This window comes from Pezoporus flaviventris, unplaced genomic scaffold (genome assembly GCF_033815535.1).
Source record: "Pezoporus flaviventris isolate CSIRO_AGI_PZ_B2104156 unplaced genomic scaffold, CSIRO_AGI_Pfla_v1 ptg000025l, whole genome shotgun sequence".
Taxonomy (NCBI): Eukaryota; Metazoa; Chordata; class Aves; order Psittaciformes; family Psittacidae; genus Pezoporus; species Pezoporus flaviventris.
Window position 1 is genome coordinate 21,483,534 of NW_026892573.1, and position 25,332 is coordinate 21,508,865.

At 36.4% G+C, this 25,332-nt stretch overlaps 1 protein-coding gene across 2 annotated transcripts in view; it reads right to left on the bottom strand.

Moving 5' to 3' along the window:
- The window catches only part of DYNC2H1 (dynein cytoplasmic 2 heavy chain 1), a 164,870-nt gene that overhangs the window by 106,614 nt on the left and 32,924 nt on the right, over positions 1-25,332 (bottom strand). The window contains exons 36-55 of one of the 2 annotated variants that reach the window (XM_061457809.1): positions 24,903-25,018; positions 23,675-23,874; positions 22,750-23,014; positions 22,213-22,420; positions 21,611-21,740; positions 20,611-20,766; positions 19,334-19,593; positions 18,447-18,693; positions 17,601-17,752; positions 16,927-17,071; positions 15,406-15,508; positions 12,726-12,893; positions 12,467-12,591; positions 10,225-10,473; positions 9,370-9,478; positions 8,320-8,433; positions 7,363-7,505; positions 4,504-4,585; positions 3,566-3,720; positions 1,753-1,890 (exon numbers count right to left, since the gene is read on the bottom strand). In XM_061457809.1, coding sequence (XP_061313793.1) covers positions 1,753-1,890; positions 3,566-3,720; positions 4,504-4,585; positions 7,363-7,505; positions 8,320-8,433; positions 9,370-9,478; positions 10,225-10,473; positions 12,467-12,591; positions 12,726-12,893; positions 15,406-15,508; positions 16,927-17,071; positions 17,601-17,752; positions 18,447-18,693; positions 19,334-19,593; positions 20,611-20,766; positions 21,611-21,740; positions 22,213-22,420; positions 22,750-23,014; positions 23,675-23,874; positions 24,903-25,018 — 3,265 coding nt within the window. The remainder of the gene's footprint in view (positions 1-1,752; positions 1,891-3,565; positions 3,721-4,503; positions 4,586-7,362; positions 7,506-8,319; positions 8,434-9,369; positions 9,479-10,224; positions 10,474-12,466; positions 12,592-12,725; positions 12,894-15,405; positions 15,509-16,926; positions 17,072-17,600; positions 17,753-18,446; positions 18,694-19,333; positions 19,594-20,610; positions 20,767-21,610; positions 21,741-22,212; positions 22,421-22,749; positions 23,015-23,674; positions 23,875-24,902; positions 25,019-25,332) is intronic. The other variant, XM_061457808.1, reaches the window with a different exon arrangement.

The following is a 25,332-nucleotide window of genomic DNA, read 5'->3' on the forward strand; positions in this document are numbered from 1 at the left end:
TACAACAATAAACGCCTAGTATAAAAAAAAAACCTCAAGAACCACAAAAAAAAAAAGAAAAAAACAAGAAAAACAAAAACAACAACAAAACCACAACAAAACAAACAAGAAAAAATCCCACCAACATACAAAATACAAAACAAACAAATAAACAAAAAGCACACACCAAAACCCAGGGATTACCAATGCCTGCTACAAAACAAATAATTGAGGATAAATGCGTAAAATAAGACTAATATTCTAGACTCCGTTCACCTAAAAGATAAAAGACAACAAATCCCAGAGTTTAAATTTTCCCAGTATAACACATAATTATCAGCAGCAATTGCTGAGCTGAGTTGAACTTGTAGCAGAAGGTAATAGATATACGTAAGCAGAAAAAAAAATGAGATTAATAATAATCTTTCTGAGCACTTAACACAAGCTATATAGAGGAATATGTCACTGAAGATTATATTCAAATCCATAAAACATTAGCTACCTAAATCTCGATTAGACATTTCATATTAATGTACATGTACTGAATGATGGCTCTGAATAAGAAAACCTTAAAATTCAGTTGTAGGTCAAAAGCCTTGCTCTGAAAGAGTCTGCATGTATTACAGCCCTCTCTCTTTCATAAATCAGAATATTTGAAGTGACATTAAAATGTTAAAGGGCACCTATTCTTTATGATAATCTAAATAATGAGAATTTTACTGTAATTTTTCTGATGTCAGTGGGCCCATCCTGTTTCATGGCTTTTTATTATTCTTTGATTTTATCCTACAATGTGATATGAGCTACCCACACAACCTGTAACTCTACTGGACAACAGCAGACACAGATTTACAACAGAAAACAGGGAAAATGGCATAATAAATTCTTGGAGGCCAGCAGTGAACACACCAAGCCAATCATCATTATTCAAATTTATGTGCAAATATAGCCTTAAAGCATTAAAAACTTCCAAGTGAAGTAGGTTTATATAAAATTACTGTGGACTAAGTAGTTTGAGAAACAAACTACTTTACTGCAAGCAGAGAATGTCTTTGGCATTGAACATCTTTAAGTTTTCTTCAAACTGATCAGACCAAACCAGTGACAAAACAAGCAGTGCAGTGACAGCAGATTCATTATGGCTTATCCTACATTTATGATTCCTAGAAGTATTAATGTAGAGATCCATTTTCTGCACAATTATTTTACTTAACTGGGAAAACATTACTAAAGAAAATTACCTTCTCAAAAAATAGAATGTCTACCTGTGAACTGAAGAATAAAAATTCAAGGAGTGATGAACACAGAGGTATTATTCAACCTTCTTTGAGGTTAACTTTAGAAGGACTGGACCTCATGAAATACATTCTTTTGAACAGTCCACAAATTTAATTCCTGGCATTTGTTACTTTAAATTGTGCTACTTGTCAGTCTTTTGTTTAAATTCCCTGTTTGTAGTAAACATCATAAAATGAATCAGTTTGGATTTGTGAATTTCTAGGAAAACCTTCAGAGTAAACTACAGCAGTAAATACTACTCAGGTGCAAAACTGATCTCTTCCAACTCCATTAGTTCAAATATGATTTCAATTATGTAATTCTCTGTCCTGTTGCAGTTTATTCAAGCCTCAGGGCTCATGCACTCCCTTAGGCAGATTCTTGTAAAAGCATCAGGTTTTATAACCCTGAAAAGAACAAAGCACAGGCAGGAGACCAAAAATAGAAAAGCACATCTTTTTTTCCTCCATTTCTTGATATCATTGTATACAACACCTGCATGGATACTGTAATTTCTTGAAGGGCAGCATCAGCCTCATCCTGCTTTGTTTTGAGTAAAATGCTCTGCTCTTCAGCTTTTCTGTTCAGTTCATCCACCAGTGCTTTAGCTTCATTCAGCTTTGAAACACCTGCCTATAAAAGTTTATAAAAAGCAGTTACGTAGCAATGAATTTTAAAAATATTTAAATGAAGGTTGGTTACAAACATTATGCATAAACTAAGAGTGATGTAGATTAATATTCTTAATTTTTTCAATTTATGTTCCACATTTTCTCAATATTTACATTTTCTTAGCATTATTTAATCCAAAAATGAGATTTAGTACTTACAGATGTGTTGCTGTAAGATCTGTTACTACATCAAAAAGTCAAAACCAAAATTCTCTAAATAATAAACTTTCAATGGAACAGCAACTAGTACATAATCTTGTTCTCATTAATTAATAGCATTACAGTTAACTGATACTAATGACACAGATCTTCTATAAAAGCAAATTTACAAAAAAATTAAACTAATTAGAACAAATTAATTATCCTATTTCTACATATTTGTACATTTTCTAAAGAACATATATGCACATAAAGCAAAGCCTAAAGCAAAGCCTCAATTATGCTTAATTATTTTCTTTATGCACACTTCCTAAATTATTTACTCTGTGGTAATCAGATAACAGAATTATTTCAAGATGTATTAGGAAAAAAATATTACCTGCAAGATGTTTTGATTTAGGATATACATAATAAATTTCACTTAAATGATTACTTTTATTTAACCAGAACATTTTACAAGCAAATGAGTGCCTGTCACAAACAAACCACAGCTACTTTCTAAATAAATACTAAGGCAATTTCCACCATTACAAATGTAAATCTTCTTAAATTGCTTACTACCGAGACAGAAAAATGTTGCCAGGCAGAATAAAAACAGTGTAGATTACAAGGTAAGGAAGTATCTTGATAGTTGCTTTAAGAAGAAATACAGCTTTACAAGTGTGGTTTCAGAATAGCAGCAAGGGTCACTGGGAAAAGGGGCTGAAAGGGAAGGGAGAAGGGTAAAGAGAAAAGTTACACGTCCTGAAGGATCATACAGAAGATCTTTCCAGAAATACATTGGGAGGAGAAGGAAGAGAAGTATGTGTGACTGGAAAGATAAGAAATGGGTTTTAAAAATAAGCATGTTAGGCATAGAGAACAGGAGGAAAACGATGCCTGTGAGAGGAACTGCATTTGGTCTAGAACTGTGTAAAGGTCTGATGCATGGAAAAGGAATTCAAAATCAATTCAAAAAGACAAAATGAGAAAGAATCATAACAAAGGGAATCTTGGTCAAAGCTACACAAGAGCACCATGAGGTTAAAGAAAACTGCTTTTTGAACTAGCAAGAATCACACAAAGCAGGAAGGTGCTGTAGAGATGTAAAGACAAGGGATGGAATATGTAACTACATGGGGAAAATTTATACCAACAGAGGCATAACATAAATGTATGGAAAGATGATGGGTTGTTTGCAACATAATTCCAATACATACACATGAAAAAAAAATAATGTGCTTTCAAGTACTACTTACTCTTCCAGTCTGATACATTCTTGAGGAAAAATATTAACAAAAACAAGAAACCATTCTTCACCCTTTAAGGCATTTGAACAAGGATGTGAACTAAAATTCATACTATTCCTTTCCTGAAATCAGAGCATCTGCATGTACCGACAGAGGACACCTCACAAAACCATGTTAGCCGCTACACGGCATTTCCAAATGTGAGAGTATTTTGAAAAGCCATATCTTAAAAATGTCTTAAATACATACCTGCAGGTGGTTCTGCCTTTTTATTAGCTCTCTTCTTTTACTGTTATTGATGGTACTGTATATACGCAGGAATGTCATATACCTGCTAGGTGTTGCTCCATACATTTTACATGATTTGTGGATTGCCAGAAATGACTTCAGAAAATCAGAATCACCTGTACAACACAATTTGTTACACAGACAATAATATATTCATTCTTATCTCACATTACAATAACTGAGGTAGAGCAACATAGTACATTTTTTGTGATCTAAATTAAGGGCATTAAAAAATTCACAAAGAATACATTTTTTCAAACACTTTCAGGGAAATAACATGTTTGAAACAACACTTGAAATTCATATTCCTTAGAAAAAAATATACTGAAACTGTTTCATTGACTAATGCTTTATGAAAAGTAGCTAAAAGTACTATGCAAATGAGTGCTGAGTCACTGGTCTCCTAGATTACTGTTTGACACCCTATTTTAAAAATGTTTAAATTTTATGTTGTATTATAAAACCAAATTATTCTGGAAAAAGGGCATTATTTCCAAGAAATTAGTTACTGGAGATAAGGAATTATTAACATAAAATAACTAGGTCTAGTGCAAGAATAATGGAACATGCAGACTGAATAACTCTCGAATTATCAGATTCTGAGGTTGTAAAATAACATCCACATAGAAGGAAGACACAGGACAAAACAAAACAAGGCTTAATCAGTTTATAAAAATTAATATACATCACAATTGCTTGTGACAGAAGAGACTGTTTTAGTCAGCCAGGATGTATGCTCTAGACCAGTGCTGCTCAAAATGCCTGCCATTTGAACACTACTAAAGTCTATGAATATGCTGGCAAAACCAGACTCAAAGTATCTATGCTATTATCTATGCCCAATACAAAACCGGTAAGTGTTTCAATAATAATAAATAGTGGGTTCACCTAAATATTACCTGAGTGTTTTTTCTTAAGTTCCTTATGTGCTTTTCCAGTCTTTTCTTGTTCATCTGTATCATTCAGAAGCATTTCAGGTATCTAAAAAAAATGAGCATGACTTTTTTGTATGAAAATTATGAACAATGAAAATATGAGTTAAAATTGTAAAACCCAAGCCTTTAATCTAGTTTCTTATTTGAAAAGACTGAATATGATAACTTTATTCAGAATAAGGTATTTACTGAATATATATATATAATTAAAAAGGTCAGTTCTGTCTTTCCCTGTCACTAAATTCCTGTAGTCTCCAGTAAAAGGAGCTTTTGCTGGTTGCAAGAAAAATAAACTAATTCTCAGAGGACTCTTACAGTAACCTAAATGTCAAACATGTAAAAAGATATACAACTGAAAAGGAAATCAGCTGGTCTGAACTAAAACTGTTGCAGACACAACAATGGAATTAAACAGTGCCTAAGTCTAAGTCTTTGAAGTCTTTTTTATGTTCTACAATGGGCTTACCTTGACTTTTTTATCTACTATACAACATACAGTAATAAAAAAAAAGTATTTCCAAAGGTTCTGGCATATGACTAAATGATGACTAAAAAAAAAGGAAAAAAGGAAAAAAAAAAAAAAAGGAAAAAAAAAATCCCTACTGAAGTGGAAGTGAATATACCCTGAAAATATTTTTTTTAGCTGTGGACAGAGCTGATCCAAATATTTTTGCCAAACAAACTTTAAGTACAACCTGCTGTCAAGTGAAGGAGCCCCAGCAACCCTGGCAAAAATGGACACTCTGTCACCAGCTCCCATAGCTCCCCCAGGAGGGTGACTAACCCCATGATTCAGGTGTGAAACCCATCCCAGATGTGAACGGGATAGGCCAGATCACCTTACACAGACTGAAGGGATTACTGCATAGGAATCTTGGGACATGCTATGGAATACAATGGAAGACCGTTTCATCTTAACACAGGACTTACTATGGGCTGTTGAAGCACCCATGGGAGTTGGCTTGCCAGAGGTACTAGAAGGTCCAGGCCAGCTACCTGAAAGACTGTGGAGCCTTGCAGTCAAATGAAACCCAATTGCATGTGTCTCTGTGTGTGTCCATGCCTGTGCAGGATACAATCAGGAAATCCTAGATCCAAGGCCAGATACCAGAGGGACTGGATGTCTAAGCCCAGTTACTGGATCCTACTGTGTGTATGCGCATGAACAGTGAGGCAGTATGTGTACAGCTGGAGTAGGTTAGTGGCCTCAGGAGCTTGTACATCCAGATGTCAGCAAGTGGGGAGGCCAGGGCATCCAGAGGCAATTACTGCAGGGTTTGTGTGTCTGCGCCCAGCTAGTAGTGAAATCCACATTCTGCACATGTACATGTTTCCCACTAATGGGCCTTCACTGTCATCACTCATAGAAGGGAACAGGATAATGACAACGGTGCCATTTGTGTTTGTGCTGAAGGTTTGTTGGTGCTGTTCTGTGTTACCAATTAAATGTATACATGTGCTGTATATGTGCATCTATGTCTGTGCCTACTGGGAATACATGCTCAGCTTCACTGGTTCAGGTTGGGGCTGTGAAGCTTCACAGAAGCCTTGCCTCTATCAGGATATTGAATTTGGCAACCTCAAAAATATATGAGTAACGTATATCTCACACTTACACTATGACCATCCTGAAACAAACAGATTTTGATCCTAAAAAGAACATACGGACTCTATTCCACCAAAAAGACTGAAGAATAACATGAGGTTTACAGTGCAATCTTAGATCTAGAGAAGCTCATATACAAGTTAAAAGCCTATTTTTTTAACTAGTTGTCAGGCACACTAGTAACAGCAGATATCATCAACATAGCTGGTGTGGTGGGTTGACCCCGGCTGGATGCCAAGTACCCACCAAAGCTGCTCCATCACGGCCGCCCTCAGCTGGACAGGGGAGAGAAAATATAGCTGAATACTTGTGGGTCGAGATGATGACAGGGAGAGATCACTCACCAAATACCATCATGGGCCAAACAAACTCAACTTGGGAAAATTAGTTTAATTTATTACAAATCAAATCAGAGTAGGTTAATGGGAAATAAAAATTAAATCTTAAAACATCTTTCCCTCACCCCTCTCTTCTTCCTAAGCTCAAGTTTACTCCCAAATTCTCTACCTCCTCCCCTCTCAGCAGCATAGGGAATGGCGAACGGAGGTTGCAGTTGGTTTCTGCTGCTCCTTCGTCCTCAGGGGAGGACTCCTCACTCTCCTCCCCTGCTCCAGTGAGGGGTCCCTCCGACAGGCTGCAGTATTTTATGAATTGCACCAGCATGGGTCCTTTCCACTGGGTGCAGTCCTTCAGGAACTGCTGTCCAGCTGCAGTTGCCAGTTTAAAACTTTTTTCCTCCCTTCTTACCTACGTTATCCCAGAGGTGCTACCACCATCACTTGGTGGGGGGGGGGGCTTAGCCTTGGCCATCTTGGAACAGTCTCGATTTGGGCCACCAGACATGGGGGAAAATTCTGGCAGAAGCCACCTCAAATACCAAACCCTTGCATGCAAACCCAATGCAGTTGGTTTTAACATTTTGCTTGCAGTCTATTTGTATTTTGTTCTTAAATCCTGTGTTTGATCAGTCATAGTTAGCATTTTAAGTCAGCCCACAGAGAGAACAGAAATTGATGTTACTAGTAAAATAAAAATGCCAATAGTTCTTAACTGTTCTGCAGAATTTTCTGGTTTTGTAGTACTGCACAAATGGATTAAATGAGTACAGTGACAATTATGCCTTCACAACTTCAAATATTTTGATCTTATTCACCAAAGTTCAGTTATTTCAGAGCTACTAATTTAAACAAGTCACAGGTTTTCACTAATCGATTTACCTTTTTCATACTGTTTTCTGACCAGGTTTCCATCCACAAAACTTGACATTTCTTGTACAGTGCTGGATTACTTTCACAGTTTATTGTGAAATTTATATTGGTAGAATCCATGATCAAGACAACATGCAGGTTTTGGTGGATCCCTAGGAAAATACAACATATTAAGTATTTAGTAGATAATCTAACTACATGATGGTAGACTTATTGCAAATACAACATAAATCACCATATTCCAAATACTTATAAGAAGGTAATTTCTGAAAAAATAAAATAAAATGTTACTACATCACACTAAGTCAGGAATGTTTATAAACAGAACTTAAATTAATTTACTATCATGGATTCTCACTACATATGTTACAGTGTATTCTATTTTTTAATTTAGAAGAGCTGATACTATGATACCACTAGTATAGACCAATAGAACCAATTAGAAGTAGTTCCAAGGCCTTTGAGTATGACTGCCAGCATCTGTATTCTTTCAGTCACATTCTTCTATTTGTAGACTATTTAATCTACTTATTGGTCCAAGGAAGAAACACAAATAATTAAGAAAGCTAGCTGTAAACTTGCTTATGATTACTCAAAGTATTTGCAGGTATAATTGACAAATAGAAGAAAACTCCGTAACTAGACATTATAACCTAAATAAACCAGAAAACGATGGGGACAAGATTTTCCTTCTAGTTACTTTCAAGAGCAGATTTCATAGCAGCTTTGTAGAACTTTTATGGATACAAAATCCAAAAGACACAAAGTCCAAAGAATGAATTTTAAGCTGAGAGTTCTGTGCCCCCAAACATCACACTGTAATCATTATTCCTGCCTGGTTTTTAACAACAAACTGAAAGGTAAAAACGCACATAAAACAAGTTCTGTGTTAGAAATTATTTGTCCATTATTATACCACTTTTGTAAGTTTGTAATAAATTACAACTTATAATTCTGTTCACATACGGTACGCGAAATAGTTGAAAATTGGTCCTGTAAATCCATCTTGTGAAGCTTGATCCTTCAGAGGAGATAGCAATGGTTCCAATTCTTCTATTTTATATAGCCCAGGAACTTCTCCTATTTCAAGAATGAATTTCAAATGGCAGATCAAATACACTACAATTCTTCAAATTCCTCTGAAGGATTCCCTTGAGTCATCTGTACAGAGAGTCTGAATATGGCATTATTCACCTCCATACGTTCATGAAAACAACAAACCAAATTATAGTACTTCCATTTAACTTAAACAGCTCACTTTGTTTATATTACCTGGAATATACTTAAAAAACTCACTCCAGTCTACCTAAAGACAGTGATCCAATACAACATAAAAAAATCAAACAAGACTGTCAGAAAACAGAAACATGAAGGAAAGTATTTATCCAGGTCCTCAGACAGAGGTTTAACACTGGATGATAAGAATCTGATATTGTAAAGAAATTTGGATTTGCACCTAGGAGAGAGGAAAATCTGCTGCTTTTATCAATGAGCTCTTAAACTACTTAAGTTCCAAAAAACTTATGGTAAGAGTGCTTCAATGAACCACCTGATCAAGGAACAAAGCTAGATAACCAAGTCACTTTTTTGTTATTTGTTACTGTTATTTATCATCTCATTACTTTCAGAAAATTGTGTTTTGCTGATGTTCATTTAAGTAAAAGACTCAGTCTATGCAATCTAGTAAAACATTGGAACCTCTTTCTATTTTGAATTTTATTAGAAAATGGAAGCTGTACAGTAGAATAAGTTATCATTTTGTGGTTACACTATTATAAAGAACTCCTTTGAAATAAGTTACTTTATTGCAACTTTGAGGAATTGAAAGCACACCCACTGTAGGGTAGTTTAAAGAATAGCTACGTGAATTGCAAATCAGTTTCTCATGTACAAGCATTCCAGCTAAAACAATACATAAAGCTAAGTAAGACTTCTGGTATGGACATAAAGTTCGGCCTCACTGGCCTAAATCTGTGTGGTAAAAGTAGAATCATACTCATTTTGGACTTGTCTCACCTGAAGACAATAAACTGTTGACCATCTCAAGGAACATGGAATGAACAAACTGGTAGTCTTCAAGCAGCAATACCACCTGCTTTGCTTCAATGCCTGCAAGCTCCATCACCTAGAAGCAGGGAAAACATTTAAAGCTCAGTATATTGAGTATATGTATTGTTTGTAACAGAATAAGTCTTTCCTTGATTATATATTACACACATATTTTCTCCACAACGTCTACACTAACATATATTTTCAGAAGATTAATGGGTGATTCAGTTGGTAATGAAAAAATAGTTAAAATGGACTCTTTCACAGAACATATTTATGTTCCAGATGTGACTCAATTATAGAGTCCCATCGCTTTTTTGTGTGGGCTTAGCTCTGTATTTTTCTTTAGCATTGTTGAAGGTACTAGGAAACTCCTGATTGAGGGCTGGCATTTGTTTTTAAATAACGTGTTAAATTCCCTCAATCACTAAAATTTTACTTGATTCAGCTACTATCCTGTTAACTAGCAGACCATAGTAGAGACAGAAAATAAAAATATATACAAATATGAAAATACATATATGAAAAAAACATTTCCAATATTCACATAAACTTAGAATTTCTGAAGCCCACAAGACTCATAAAATCATTTCTGGTATTCAAAAAAGTTGAGTTTCAGGTAATTACTATAAAGAACAGTATACTAATCTAGGCACTAAGAACTTCTAAAAATCTACTTGTTTCATGTAGACTGCAAATATTTTGCTTTTCTTAAAATATGTCTTCACACAACACTTGTGTCCTTCAAAATTCCCATGTTCTTGTTTTTTATTTTAATACATGCCTACAACACTATAAAATGGAAACCACTGAGTGACTTACATATTTAAGATCATTTTTGAACTGCTTCAGTTCATAGCCTCTGGAAATTTTCGGAGAAATCAGAACGGCTCCGTGCATATGACTAACTAAAGAGGTAACTGTTCGACGACCTACACCACTCCGTCCTGCCAAAAGAAGTGATCCTCCAGGAAAACTTAGCACTCTGTCCACTTTAGACATATAACTGAGGACTTCATGGAACAGTAAGATCTCAATTTCTTTTTTGTCTCGCCCATAATGAATAATACCCTATTAAAAAAGAGAAAAAGAGAAATGCATTCACTAATAATAATTACAAGCAGTGAGGTATAAAAGCATCCAACATTTAAAAGTTTAGAAAAGAAGGGCTTGAAAACTTAACAGGCAACACTAGTATTCATTACAAATAAATTATTTATGTGACAAAATTTAGATACCCTGCCTAGCCTTTACCAGTAATGAGCACACCACACTACCCTCAGAACCAGGATACCCTAGAAGTCTTTGATATATTGAAATAGAAATCTACCATTTAATTAATTAAGATTAAATAACTGACCAGAAGAAAGTCTGAGCTGTGCCTCTGACTACAGATTAATTAATACATAACTTAGAAGAGTGGTTTAGACAGCTAATTGCTGCATAATTGCAGATTATGGAATCTCCTAATGAAACACACATTGTAACAGATCCTAAAATTAAATTCTGGCCTTGTTATACTTAATAAAATCTCATCTATGAAGCCCAACATAATTGTGTAGTCAGAAAAAAAAACAGACTCTTATTTCTGAGGCTACTGAACTTCACCATTTCTGATGCAGTCTATTGGTCACGAGTTGGCAATTAGGAGAGGGAGCAGTTTCTCATATACAAAAGCAGTCCATCAAACACTGCTAATAAGACAAGATGATATCAAAGCTCTCGTCTTGAAAATCAGTCAGCCTAGCACAGTTAACATATTCACATTTTCTCATTGAGCTCAGTTTTTGTACATTACAAATCTCCAAACAATCTATTTGTATTTCTTCAAATCAAAATTACTTTACCAATTACAAATTCAATTTCAATTTCAAGCTGTGTGGTTCAGTTGATACACTGGAGGGAAGGAATGCCATCCAGAGGGACCCTGACACCCTTGTGAGGTGGGCTGATGCCAACCTCATGAAGTTTAACCATGCCAAGTGCAAGGTCCTACACCTGGGTCGGAGCAATCCCAGGCACAGCTACAGGTTGGGCAGAGAAGAGATTCAGAGCAGCCCTGCAGAGAAGGACTTGGGGTGTTGGTTGATGAGAAAATGAACATGAGCCAGGTGTGTGCGCTCGCAGCCCAGAAAGCCAACCTTATCCTGGGCTGCATCAAAAGGAGCGTGACCAGCAGGTCGAAGGAGGTGATCCTGCCCCTCTACTCTGCTCTTGTGAGACCTCACCTGGAGTATTGTGTGCAGTTCTGGTGTCCTCAACATAAAAAGGACATGGAACTGTTGGAACAAGTCCAGAAGAGGGCCACGAGGATGATCAGGGGACTGGAGCACCTCCTGTATGAAGACAGGCTGAGGAAGTTGGGGCTGTTCAGCCTGGAGAAGAGAAGGCTGCGGGGAGACCTCATAGCAGCCTTCCAGTATCTGAAGGAGGCCTATAGGGATGCTGGGGAGGGACTCTTCATTAGGGACTGTAGTGATAGGACAAGGGGTAACGGGTTAAAACTTAAAAAGAGGAAGTTTAGATTGGATATAAAGAGGAAATTCTTTCCTGTTAGGGTGGTGAGGCACTGGAATGGGTTGCCCAGGGAGGTTGTGAATGCTCCATCCCTGGCAGTGTTCAAGACCAGGTTGGACGAGGCCTTGGGTGATATGATTTAGTGTACGATGTCCCTGCCCACAGCAGGGGGGTTGGAACTAGCTGATCTTAAGGTCCTCTCCAACCCTAATTATTCTATGATTCTATGAAATTCAGAAAGCAAACATTTTATGAAACCCTAATACACAAATATGTATGTACATCAATGCTGCGTATCAAACCACTGCAAATCACCAGCAAATGTGACTGATGCCCTTTCATTAAAATAACCTTGCTACATGATACTTCCCACTGCCTCCACGTAGTATCACAAACGTTCCCTCAAGTGATCAAGTGTAAAAGATGATTCCTCAAACAAGCAGCAGACCGCACCCTAAACCTGGCTGTTGCATGCTACTTCCTGCAAAAAATATCTAGAATGACTGCTGCAAATCCTTGCTGTGCACATTCTTTAATCTTGTCTCACTTTTTGAATAATATCTTTCAGGTCTGTTGAGTTTAGTTTGCCAAGTGGCCTTCCATGTGGTGGCAGTGCCTGGCCTGGCGTGATGAATGCCTCTTGACAAGCTCCCCAGGTTACATAGAAGGTATCTGTGAAAATCAAATTAAACATTTGAAAGGTTAGGTGCTCAGCTCATATGCTATTTGACTTGATTAGACTGATTTGATTAAGCAGTTCCTAAACAAATATTTCAAGTTTGTGTAGTATGTCTCAAATGGTTTACCTGCCATATTGTCCAGAACATCTGAGCCCAAATCACCTTGAAATACTTTCATCAAAATATTATCAAATATCTGAAGTTCTTTCATGTCAACAAGTTTGTCACGGAACAAACGATGTGCTTCGTAAGCAACAATTTCCAACACATACTCTGCGGTTTTTACTGATGATCCTTCAAAATTTAAGGAGAGATTTAAATTTAAATATTTATAATAAATATTATATTTCTCAAATTTTCCATTTTAAAATATAAGATTGAAAAAGAGAAAGTGGAATTACATACCAGCAGGAGAGCATCCATAACAAAGGAGTAAAAGTAAACATTATTAAGTGCTTTTTAGTAATAGAATTATGAATCAATGCAAAATAAAATGAAACATATTCTATTAAAAAAAGTGCTCCAGTTCAGTGCCAGCATTTTAATGAAAATGAACAAGGTGTTGCATGCAAAGTAAAAACTAAAAGACAAGATTCCAGGTAATCAAAACAAGAAAAAACAGAAGACTGTTTTAAAGGAGAAGAGAAAGACTGATAACAAACACTAAAATAACAATAAATACCAGTAACAGTCTGTATTACAAAATGCCACTAGAAAATACAAAGCTGCAATATTCTTCAAAAAAGTAAGAAGGAAGGTGAGACAAGTAAATGACATCCCATATTGTTCATCACTGAAAAAGTGTGTATGTCACCTTAGGATTCAGCAACGGAGTCCTTAAATGGGCTGGGATTACCCATGCATTGATTGTCAGTGTAGCTTTTCTGACCTCATTCAAGCTACATTATACCATCCTATGATGCAAGAATGAGCACAACATTCTTACCACCTTCATACTCTTTAAGCAGCCCTCTGTGTAGCTCTTTAATTAATGTAGAAGCTAAAACACAATAAGGTGTAATTGCTCATGATCTAGTAATAATGCCAACTTCAAAGACAGACAAGATTAGACAGAAGCCTATGCTGTTACTTGGAAAAGCATACAAAATGCCTTTACAAATTTCATCATTTCCAAAGTTAAGGAAAGAAGAACTTTGAGACAAGACTGTAATTAACAAGCATTCCCAAACTGTGAAAATATTTGGCTCTTCTGTAGAGATTTGCAAACATTTACATCAATGAGATAGTTTTCTAGATGTTTTCTGTATGTTTAAGGGTGGTTATATTCTTCATTTTTCGTTAAGCAGGTCATAAATGATGTGTATTAGTTGTAGTTCTGCAGTTTACCTCACGCAAACATTTATACAATAACCTCACCACATTTACACAGTCAGGTATAAAAAGACAAGCATGAGAGGCAAGCTTCTGGGAATCCAGAAGACAGATATGCTGAAAAAAAAAAAACAAAACAACACCCCCACCAAAAACCAGAAAAAAATGGTGGGGAGTAAGGGGTAAATTTCAAGTTCTCATAACAGAGAATGCAGTCCCAACTTACTAACTTCCCTTAATTTACAGATAGCTCCCACACATATTTGAAAGCACCACTGGAGCTTTTAAACTTGTTTGCTACATGTTATGGAATTAACTGCTAGGCATCTTTTCTCTCTACTGAGTTACAGATAGTTCACAGTTTAGGAAGAGTTGTGGTCAATGGCTCATTGTCCAGCTGGAGACCAGTAACGAGTGGTTTCCCTCAAGGATTGGTGTTGGGACCGGTCTTGCTTAACATCTCCGTCGCTGACATGGACAGTGGGATTGAGTGCGCCCTCAGCAAGTTTGCCAATGACACAAAGCTGTGTGGTTTGGTTGATACGCTGGAGGGAAGGAATGCCATCCAGAGGGACCTTGACACGCTTGTGAGGTGGGCTGATGCCAACCTCATGAAGTTTAACCATGCCAAGTGCAAGGTCCTACACCTGGGTCGGAGCAATCCCAGGCACAGCTCCAGGTTGGGCAGAGAAGAGATTCAGAGCAGCCCTGCAGAGAAGGACTTGAGGGTGTTGGTTGATGAGAAAATGAACATGAGCAGGCAGTGTGCGCTTGCAGCCCAGAAAGCCAACCACAGGTCGAAGGAGGTGATCCTGCCCCTCTACTCCGCTCTCATGAGACCTCACCTGCAGTATTGTGTGCAGTTCTGGTGTCCTCAATATAAAAAGGACATGGAACTGTTGGAACAAGTCCAGAGGAGGCCACGAGGATGATCAGGGAACTGGAGCACCTCCCATATGAAGATAGGCTGAGAAAGTTGGGGCTGTTCAGCCTGGAGAAGAAAAGGCTGTGTGGAGACCTCATAACAGCCTTCCAGTGTCTGAAGGGGGCCTACAGGGATGCTGGAGAGGGACTCTTCATTAGGGACTGTAGTGACAGGACAAGGGGTAATGGGTTAAAACTTAAACAGGGGAAGTTTACATTAGATATAAGGAAGAAATTCTTTCCTGTTAGGGTGGTGAGGCACTGGAATGGGTTGCCCAGGGAGGTTGTGAATGCTCCATCCCTGGCAGTGTTGAAAGCCAGGTTGGACGAAGCCTTAGGTGGCATGGTTTAGTGTGAGGTGTCCCTCCCCATGGCAGGGGGGTTGGAACCAGATGATCTTAAGGTCCTTTCCAACCCTAACTATTCTATGATTCTATGAAGAGTGCCATAGGTGAACAAGCTGCATGTGGAGTCAACAGTAAGACTGACATCAATAATAATTTAGAGCATTAGAACTGCTTTACCAATGAAAATCAAATAAGTGACTTACCGCCTGCTAAATCATATCTGAATAAACCAAGAACCCACTGAGTAAGAATACGTGGTGTGAAAAGGTAGTGACTGTGATCATCAACTGTGAATTTCGCTCTTATCTAAATAAAGAAGAGAGAGAAAAAAAGGTTTTAAAATGTAAAATGTAGCTTCATTTTTTTCTAAAATACCAGACAAATTAGTTTTTTATTTAGTCTATATATTCATTTTATTAATGAACTCTTTATTTAGTTTTTTTAGAAAGTGATTAATTAAGTACTCTGAATCTCTTCTCCGCCCAACCTGTAGCTGTGCCTGGGATTGCTCCGACCCAGGTGTAGGACCTTGCACTTGGCATGGTTAAACTTCATAAGGTTGGCATCAGCCCACCCCACAAGCGTGTCAAGGTCCCTCTGGATGGCATTCCTTCCCTCCAGCGTATCAACCAAACCACACAGCTTGGTGTCATCGGCAAACTTGCTGAGGGCGCACTCAATCCCACTGTCCATGTCAGCGACAAAGATGTTAAACAAGACCGGTCCCAACACCAATCCCTGAGGGACACCACTCATTACTGGTCTCCAGCTGGACATTGAGCCATTGACCACAACTCTTTGCATGCAGCCATCCAGCCAGTTCTTTATCCTCCGAGTTGTCCATCTACCAAATTGATGTCTCTTCAATTTAGAGACAAAATTAATAATAATTAAAACATTTCTTCTGTACTATTTTTGATGCAAACAACTGAACCTGGGACTTTTAGTGCAGTAATAGACAAAACACACTTTTTTTTTTTTTTTGAGAAATACCAACTGTAAAATGGAAAGGAAATATGAGTGTAATAAAAGAATACCTAAAACAGTAACAGTCACTACAAAAGACTTTACAGTAATACTAACTTTTACCCCAGAGAGAATATTTGAATTTACATCTTTAATTCAGAGAATACCTGAATCAGTTATTTGGTTCTATTTTGATAAGATTTAAACTTGTATTTCTTACAATACATTGATGGTATCGCATGAAACTCCTGGTAACTGGTGCAGGCTGGCCAGTGACTATTCCCACATTCCAGGAGAAGAAAATTAACCTGTGTGTCCAAACACCTAACCGTGTAAAATTTTAACAGGTAGTCCTTGATGTTTATAGAGCACTGCACCCTCGTATCTCTCTAGTTATAAAAATAAAGGTCTGAACATTTAACAATCTTTGAAGGACATTGTCTCCCCATCCATTAAGTAGTTAAACACTATAATCCACAGTTTACAATTCAAGAACTGCAAGTATAGATGTGTGAAGATGCTTGCCAAAATCATACAATAAATTTGTTAAAAAGCAGGAGCACTTACTCTGTTTGACGCTAATACCTAAGATTCTCTGAAAATAAGTAGCTTTAAAATTGATATGAAGATACGAAAAAGATGCAAACTTGGATTTTAATACTGACAAACCTTTTTCTTCTCTTGTTAATATCAAAAGCTGATTTTTTTTAATTCTGAATTCTCCATTTCCTTGAGAAAAAGTAATCAAATTTACATACCTGTTCATATACTTGAACCATAAATCCTGCTAGCTGATGTATTTTTGGCAAAGAACCCCAAACAGGGTGATTCTTCAGGTTTTTCTGTAGTACAGGTTCCAAGTAGGCACTATAAATAGCTTGCAGTTGATCTCTTTCTGGATAGCTGCAAAGAAAAAAAACAAAAAGTAATCATTATGGACTATCATTGTTATTTTTTTAATATAAAGAATCAAGTTATATAAAATTGCTGAGAAATTTTCATGAATAGCATTTCCATCTAGCAGCTAAATAAAATTATGATTTTACTGCAATGGGCCACCCTCAGAAATCTTCTAAATACATCTGTAAATGCATTCAAACTTAAAAAAAAACAGACCAACTTCTTTTCAATTTGTCTAATTTTGTAAGTAAACACCACCTTAATCTAAGGTTGCTTAAAGCAGTTTAGTGAAAGCAAAAACATTCAACAGGAAACGTATTTCAAACACTTCACTATCTGCAGAAAGCTATAGATTGCTCCATAGCTGGTTCCTAATTCCATGAGGCACCAAACAGCACTAAATCTTAATATCCCAAACTGTTAGAAAAGATGAAAGAGTAAAACAGCCACATCTTCATGAAGACTAAATTGAGCAGGGGCTGTACAGACAGAAGCTGAATTTGAGTTCTCAAAGTCATTTCCACATACTTACTCAATTGCACAGAGACGAACGATAGAAGTAAATCTGGAGGTAAGTTTATGTCTTCCTAATGTTCCGCCAGAACACATGGAAGCCACAATTTGTATGTTTTCTAAACCAACCCATTCCAGATTTTCATCATAAAATCCTTGATATGTAAGAACCTTTAATAATTAAATAAATATTTTATTAAAAAAGAAAGCCAACAGAGTATTGTACAAAACCAAAAAAAAACCAAAAAGAAATCACGAGCAGCACATCATTACTAGCATTTTCTTAATTGCCAGAAGTATACTATTCCCCCAGTTCACTGTCAGCTGCAAACCTGCTAAGGGTACATTCTGCCCTATTGTCCCAACCATTAATGAAGCTGTTAAACAGCTACAGGCTTCCAACTAGTCTTTGTAGTAATGATCACCACACCTTCTAGGCCTGGCTGTGCAGCCAGTTTTCAACCCATCTCACTATCTGCTTACCCAGCCTGTACATTGACAGCTTTTCTGTGACTACCAGGTTTGTCATTTCATTACAGAAGTTTATCAACCTGGTCAAGCATGACTTGCCCTTGGTGAATCTATGCTGATCACTCCTGATGAATTTCTTGTCATTCATATGCCTACTTCATTATAACCTATTGAGGCAAGCACCGTTGTTATTTACTTATGTATATAAGCCAAATAAAAATGGCATCTTATTTCTTGCTGACACCTACACATTCTATCAAAGCACAAACACAACTAATGTCAATACAGATGCAGACTCTTAACTGAAAAAAATCAACGTAGGTATTTACTACGTACACTAAACTATTTCCAGTATACTTAAGTCTCCTTATAAATAACAGACATAAGTGTTCACCTGCTGTAGAAAAGCCACGAGAGTGCTTGTTCCCCATTTATCAGGTTTGGGTAGATTGATATCTTTTAAGTATAAAACAAGCCTTTCACAGTCCTTTGGTCTGTATACTCTCCCAGTGTTTGTACTGATTACAATGCAAGTTTGACATAATTTTTGTAGAAGATGTTGAGAAGTAGTTTGTGCGCTGCAGTGAATGGTAGCAACCTGAGTGGATCGGAGTTGAGAAAATGCATAATGAAGCAGCATCCTAAAAAAAACAAATGTGTACATACATGTAAGCATAAGTAATACATAAATGCATTAAAATACTCTGTATCCAAAGATACTGTACAGTTTTTATAATTAAAATGCATATAATACATACTACATTAATGAAAAAGGTGATTCATGAGGTTTGCTGAATTAATCATTCTAGCCTTAGTATTTTCCATTTAAGAAATTCAATTAAAATGTAGCATAATTGCTACAAATACCCAGCCTAAATATATTGTATATAGTGATCCAACCCATCTAAATAAGGAACTTAAGCAAATGGATGAGCTAAATTCAGTTGCCCACACACAGGTATCGAGTGCCTCTTGAGATGAGACTAGATACCTCATATGACTTTCAGCTGTTGCTCCAGGATAGCAGAGGTTTCCCAAAGATCCCGTTTCATACGTAAAAGCCACATTCAGATGCGTTAGATGCACAGAGGCAGCCTGAGCTTTCCCTATAGATCTGCAGATGAATTTACCTACTTGCCCCTAAAGAAGGCTGTTTCATTTGTAGCCTAAACAAGTAATATTCTAGCAGAAAGTTGCATGATAAAACCATTATAGCAAAATATTACAGACTTTGTCAAATAGCTAGAAGTGTATTTTGCTTAAAAAGGAAATACTTTTTACCCTTTTCCACATCCTTCAGGACCCACAAGAAGAAATGGCTGCTTATTATTAAAGTCTAGCCAGGGTCTAAAGTAATCTAAACCTCTCTGCATGTCAGGGGTTTGGATGACAGGAAGCATCTGGAGATTACTGAAGTCATCAGCTGTTAGATTTTCAGGTTTCTTCAGCTGATACTGCATTAGCTGTCCAGTGTCAGTATCGTAGTATGTGTCCAGAGGCTTTCTTGGATCTGGTGGAGATTCTTGTGCCCAGCTGAAGATCTTTAAAGAAAATAAAGCTTCCATTAAAACCATAGTCCTAATGACAAGATCTACAGTTTCAAGCTAATAAACAAATGTACAAAGAATACTGTAAAATCAAACATTTAATTCTTCAATTTGATAGTTTTAAGGCTGCCTTTGAAAATTCAATCATGTTATGCATATGCCTTTTGATTAAGCCCTTAACTAAACAGTAATATATTACTCTGCCAGATACTTTTTCATAATATGAAGAACATAAATTATATTTAGCAAAGCTATAACCTCTTTTCATATTAGGCAACATACTTACTAATAATCGTAAGAATGAGGTAACTCCTTCACAGGATGCATCAATAGCTAATTCCGGAAGCTGAGTCTAAAATTTACCATCTGCCCTGTATATATGTTGTAGCTCCAGGCTGTCTTTTGGAAGGAACTATTTCCTTCTCTCAACACAAAACACAAGTGTGATTGTGGAGATAACTATCTCCAAGGACAGGCTTCTGTAGACATTATGGACCAGTATACCCACATAGTTTTCCAACTATGTGCCCTACTCCTTGTGGCTCCAAGTATCTACACACAGAGAGAACCATATCCCAGTGCATACAATACATAATGTCTACATAATGCTGTGAGAACACCTCCCTGGTGAGGAGCAACAAAGCCCTCACACTCTGAACAGAAAAAAACCCTCACAAAATAAAATCTGTATTAACATACACAATACATATACACCCACACAGTCTGCTATATGGGGTCCTTGCATAAAACAGCATGGATAGAGGCCATTCTGCATCTCCTGAAGCAGCACCACAGGACTGCTATCTGGGCTGGATGCCCTTAGCAGCATATCAGGGACATCTGAAACATTCCATTACTTCTCAGCTATTTCTCCATAGGCAACAGACTGCAAACAAGTTAGAGCACAGGCAGCCCACTATTGTAAATTTGCATTGTTAGAAGACAGAAAATCACTATTCCTACTACATATACTAAGAAATTTTTAATAAACTGTCTGAAAAAGATTGTTACCTCTTTTGCAAATTCTTGTCGTGATTTTGTGTTCAGATTGCCACCAAGACCACGTAACAAGTTAATAACAAACTGTCCACGATCGGTACACCCATGAAGATGAGACAGACCATTCATCACAGTTCCAACCAAACTTGTTTCTACCACAGAGTCATTCTGTAAATTACAAGATGTAGTAGATTTGAATACATTCCAAAAAACAAATGTTATGTATAGCTAGCAATCATTGTTCATTGACACTGCCACAAATGATGAAACATCTCAACACTGCTGTTCTAGAAAATTCACTTGAAATTAAACTATTTATAAGCATTGACTTGGAAGTTTTAATATCAGACTACATACTGATGTAATTCAGGATAAGCAATTAAAACTCTCCTTGCAGATTTTGAGAATCTATAAGAAATCAACGTAATCGTATACTGGAAAACTCTCTCTTGAATGGATCCTTTATGGATTTTGCTGTATAACAGCAAACGGGATTTGCAGCCTCAGGATCAATGCTATGTTTTTTTCCTGTGTATACACATGAAGACACTTTAAAAGTCTAAAAATCTTCATGGGTGAAAACCAAGAGGGGAAATAAATCTAAAACCATAATAGGAACATGTATGTTCCACAAGGGGAGGTAATGCAGGTCTCACAAACACTAGTTTACTGGTCACAGCGGTGGGGATGTCTCCTAAATAATATCTTTGTGCAACATAAGCAACTTGTTCAATGCATATGCAACTCCTTCAGGAAAATGGGAAGCAGAGAAGCATCTAGGATCCTTAAGAAAATCTAGCATATGTAGAAAAATTATCTTGACATACATTCCAGAATCAAAGAGTCCAGATAATGTATTTAACTTATTAAGAAAACAGCTACCGAAAAAACACTGAGGGTTTTTTGTTATTTAAAATTTAAAAATTAACATGAATGATCTCTTCAGTGTCAAACTAGAAAAATGAATCAATCTTAACGGAAGCTGAAATTTGCTTAAGTATTCAGTACTAACCTTTTTCACAACCCAGTTTAAAGCCTTTTCAAAATAGTCCCCAATCCAGTTTTCAAGGTTGTATCTACATTCTTCAGGCTGACTTCTTAGCCAAGATTTTATCAAAGACTTAAGATCTGTATCTTCATCACTAAGTGCAAACAAAACAAAATGAAATTCAGTTAAATGCAAGGCATCCACATCTCCACATAGATAGGTTCAAATTAACAAGAAAATTCCAGGAAAAGTTCAGGGAAACACTTTAACAAGAATTTCTATACAATATTCAAGCTCTCTAAGGGTCACACACAAAGAATCCACCAAGTCTCTCTCAAAAAATGTATTAGTCAAAAGTTTGTAACATGACAGCACACCTAAAAGCAAAACCTAAAGTAAAGCTCCCCAGTGATGTAAGCAAGTAATTAAATTGTTCCATCCACTTTAGGCTATCTTTCAAGAAAAGTGTGAGGTTAAAAGTTTTTTTTAGTGGGAGGTGTCCCTGCCCATGGCAGGGGGTTTGGAACTAGATGACTTTATGGTCCTTTCCAATCCTAACTATTCTATGATTCTAAAAGCAAGCATAGTTGCTTACTTTAACAGTATGTAATACTTCTGAGACCTACCTCAGAAAGATCATTCCCATTCGAGATATTGTAGCAGGAGAGGCACAGCTAAGATCATGAGTTTCAAATATAAAGTTGACATTTAAGCCAAATTGAATTCTTTCTCCACTGGGCATAGTCAACAATCTGTTGTCATCCAAAACGGAATTCAAAGATTCAATCCATTCAGGATCAATATCACCATCACATATTATCCATGAAGTAATATCTATTAACAGCACAAAAATAAAATATCAAACCCAAGAAAAACACTTAAAGAATCATGCCTTTTGCTATTTTAACACCAGTTAAAATGCTAGTGTTAAAAGCTTTAACATAAGCTCTATGAAGAGATTCCTTACGTGTTTTACCTTTTTCTTTCTATTTTTGCTTTCTTACTACAAAATTTGCAATAGTCAACATTCTAATATTGTCACCAAAAGCTTTTCTTACCTTATGGTATCCACATATAATAACACATATAAAAATGTATTTGAAAAAAACCCACGATTTTCAGTAATTTAGGCATAAGGATGTATAACTCCCTCACAAACATACCTCGGGGTTCTCGTACGACTTGTCGAGCACTATTTGTAAGTACGCCATCAGACCATTCTCTGGTATCCATGTCAATATGGCCTAGCAACTGATGTCGAGGCATAGCTTTGGGATTCATAGTGTACTGTTTCACTATTTTGCCAGTTTTACCAAGGGCTGCCTTTAACATCCGCCAAAGTGTTGATTTCCCTCCTCCACTTGGGCCTACAATAACTACACCCATCCTTTGACGTAGCTGCTCATATAATTCCAAAGCCTTCTTGATCTAGATAATAAAAGAGATAATGGCTATTTTTTAGCTTTACGACTTCACAATCATTCTTTTTAATGTTTTCCAATTAACCTTGCATGCAGTCACTTTGATTCTAGAATTTTATTTTTTGAAACAATAGATATTTGCAGAAGTAATTAAAATTATGATAACAAAGAATATCAAGAAACATATTTTTGATGTTAGAAGCATTTCACTAAGTCACTATTATAAAAATAACAGCCTTCTTTGGGCATATATTTAGTGAGAAACTAATGAACCTTTAGTCACAAAACTTCATCTAACCCTACAATAGATAAACATAGATGAGACACAGAACTGCTTGATAAACCAAATGTTCATTTATTTAATTCCTTCACTGTCCAAAACATTCACTGGCATTTATACCTGGCCTGAATAAAACTGTGTCATATGTTCACAACGTAATTTACCTTGCACTATTTTTCTTTCAATTACATAACTGATATACCATATTTCAAACACACACCTATTTTTTCATATACATATAATTAGAATCTAACTACCAGTTACTGACTTTTTTAGAAAATTTCTTTCAAAAGTAAACAGAAATTAATCAAATGAATGTAATATTAATCAGTTATAACTCAGAATAACACATTTTTTTGCTGTTTTATTGCTGTAGTTAATGTTTACCTGGGGGCTTATAATTTCCAAGTTTGCTTCTTCAAAGACTTGTTGTAAAGCTGTAGTTAACTCTGCATACTCCACATCTTTAAAGTCAATGCCAGGAAATACATCTTTAACCAGTGCATCAAAACGTGAGCAGTCCGCAAATGTAAGTTTTGACATGGTATTAAGCCGCAGAGCTTGAACAACCATGTGACTTTCATTAACTGGAAATAAAAGCAAAGAAGTCAGATCAGTTTAAGTTGTTCATTGGGTTTTTTCCCTTAGAGTGCATCAGCAGTTGAACTCACACTGCTAAGACATTGAAGGCGGAATCACAGTGTAGACTGCATTCTACTTCATGTACCACTCTAAGTTAGATAAGTGGCTTACTGTATGTTTCATATATGCTCACAAACTCATTCTATACAGATATGAGATGGTTATGATGCTAGCCAGATAGTACATAACAGCTTCATGATTAAAGAGGGACTAAGAGTACAATAGTTTACTTGTGGAAGTACTCATGACAGAAATTAAGGACCTGGATTCCAGACCTTACTCTGCCAGAGTCTGAAGTCACATCTCTGAAGTGTGTCCTAATTAACTATAAATATTTACAACACTCTCCACAACTCCTCTGGAATCAGAACTACCATGGAAATGTAACTGCTCTGGGACAAGAACAAAAACAACCACAGGAAAGTTTTACTCTGCCAGAAAAGTTAGGATTCTCATGATGGGAAAGGCATAGGGCTCTTATCTCTGTTTTTTTTTTATTTTTTAATCAAATTGCCTTCTTATGTAAAACACATACACTTTCAGAGAACAGGACTAGGAACCACAGGTGAAAATTATCTTGTGTTTCTGTCCTCCTAATGCAATCTAACACCATGTAACAATTTTAGCAAACCTCAAATGGAATCAAAATGGTCTGGTGACTGATGAATAATGATGGCATCAGAGGATCAACCTTCCTGTCCTAATCTAAGTGAAAACAAGAGTGTTTGAGAATCACTCAAAATCATCCCAGCATAAAGTCCTATATCTATGTTCTTATACAAGCTCCATCTAGAATATAACAACGGTCTTTTGTGATCTCCTAATGGAGGACTTTCACAGATTATTTTTTTATTTTAAATTGCCTCCAGATCTAAACCACAGCTTCTCAAAACTCCAGTGAACAAGAAACCTGTAGTGAATAATACTGGTACAATATCCCAAATAATCAAAAGTTTGGTATGGTCAACCTTACTTTCTTTCTTTGCTTCACTTTTTTTCAACTGATGAAGAAGATTGCCACAGCCTCTCAAAACAGTCTTCAATGCTCGTAAACCCCAATCATAGTGCTGCTGTTGTGTCAGAAGCTCCCTAAATTTAAGAACAGCAATGATGTAACAATCTTTATGTGACAGCACCTGAATTTTTTTTTTTTTTGGCAAATGAATATGTTCATTATATAGTTCTGGGCAAAAGAGAGACTGATGAGTATTTGTAGTGCCATCTGAAATGCATTTCAGAGATACAAGCAATGACACTGAAATTTTCAGGAGGGAGTAACGTAATTACGTTATTAATGTATTTATAATTGTCCCTCGAAGCATTATGTAAAACCTCTGAACTTTGTTCTAATATACATACTTATAACCTGTCACTTGTATTTCAACAACCTCAAGAGTCTGAAT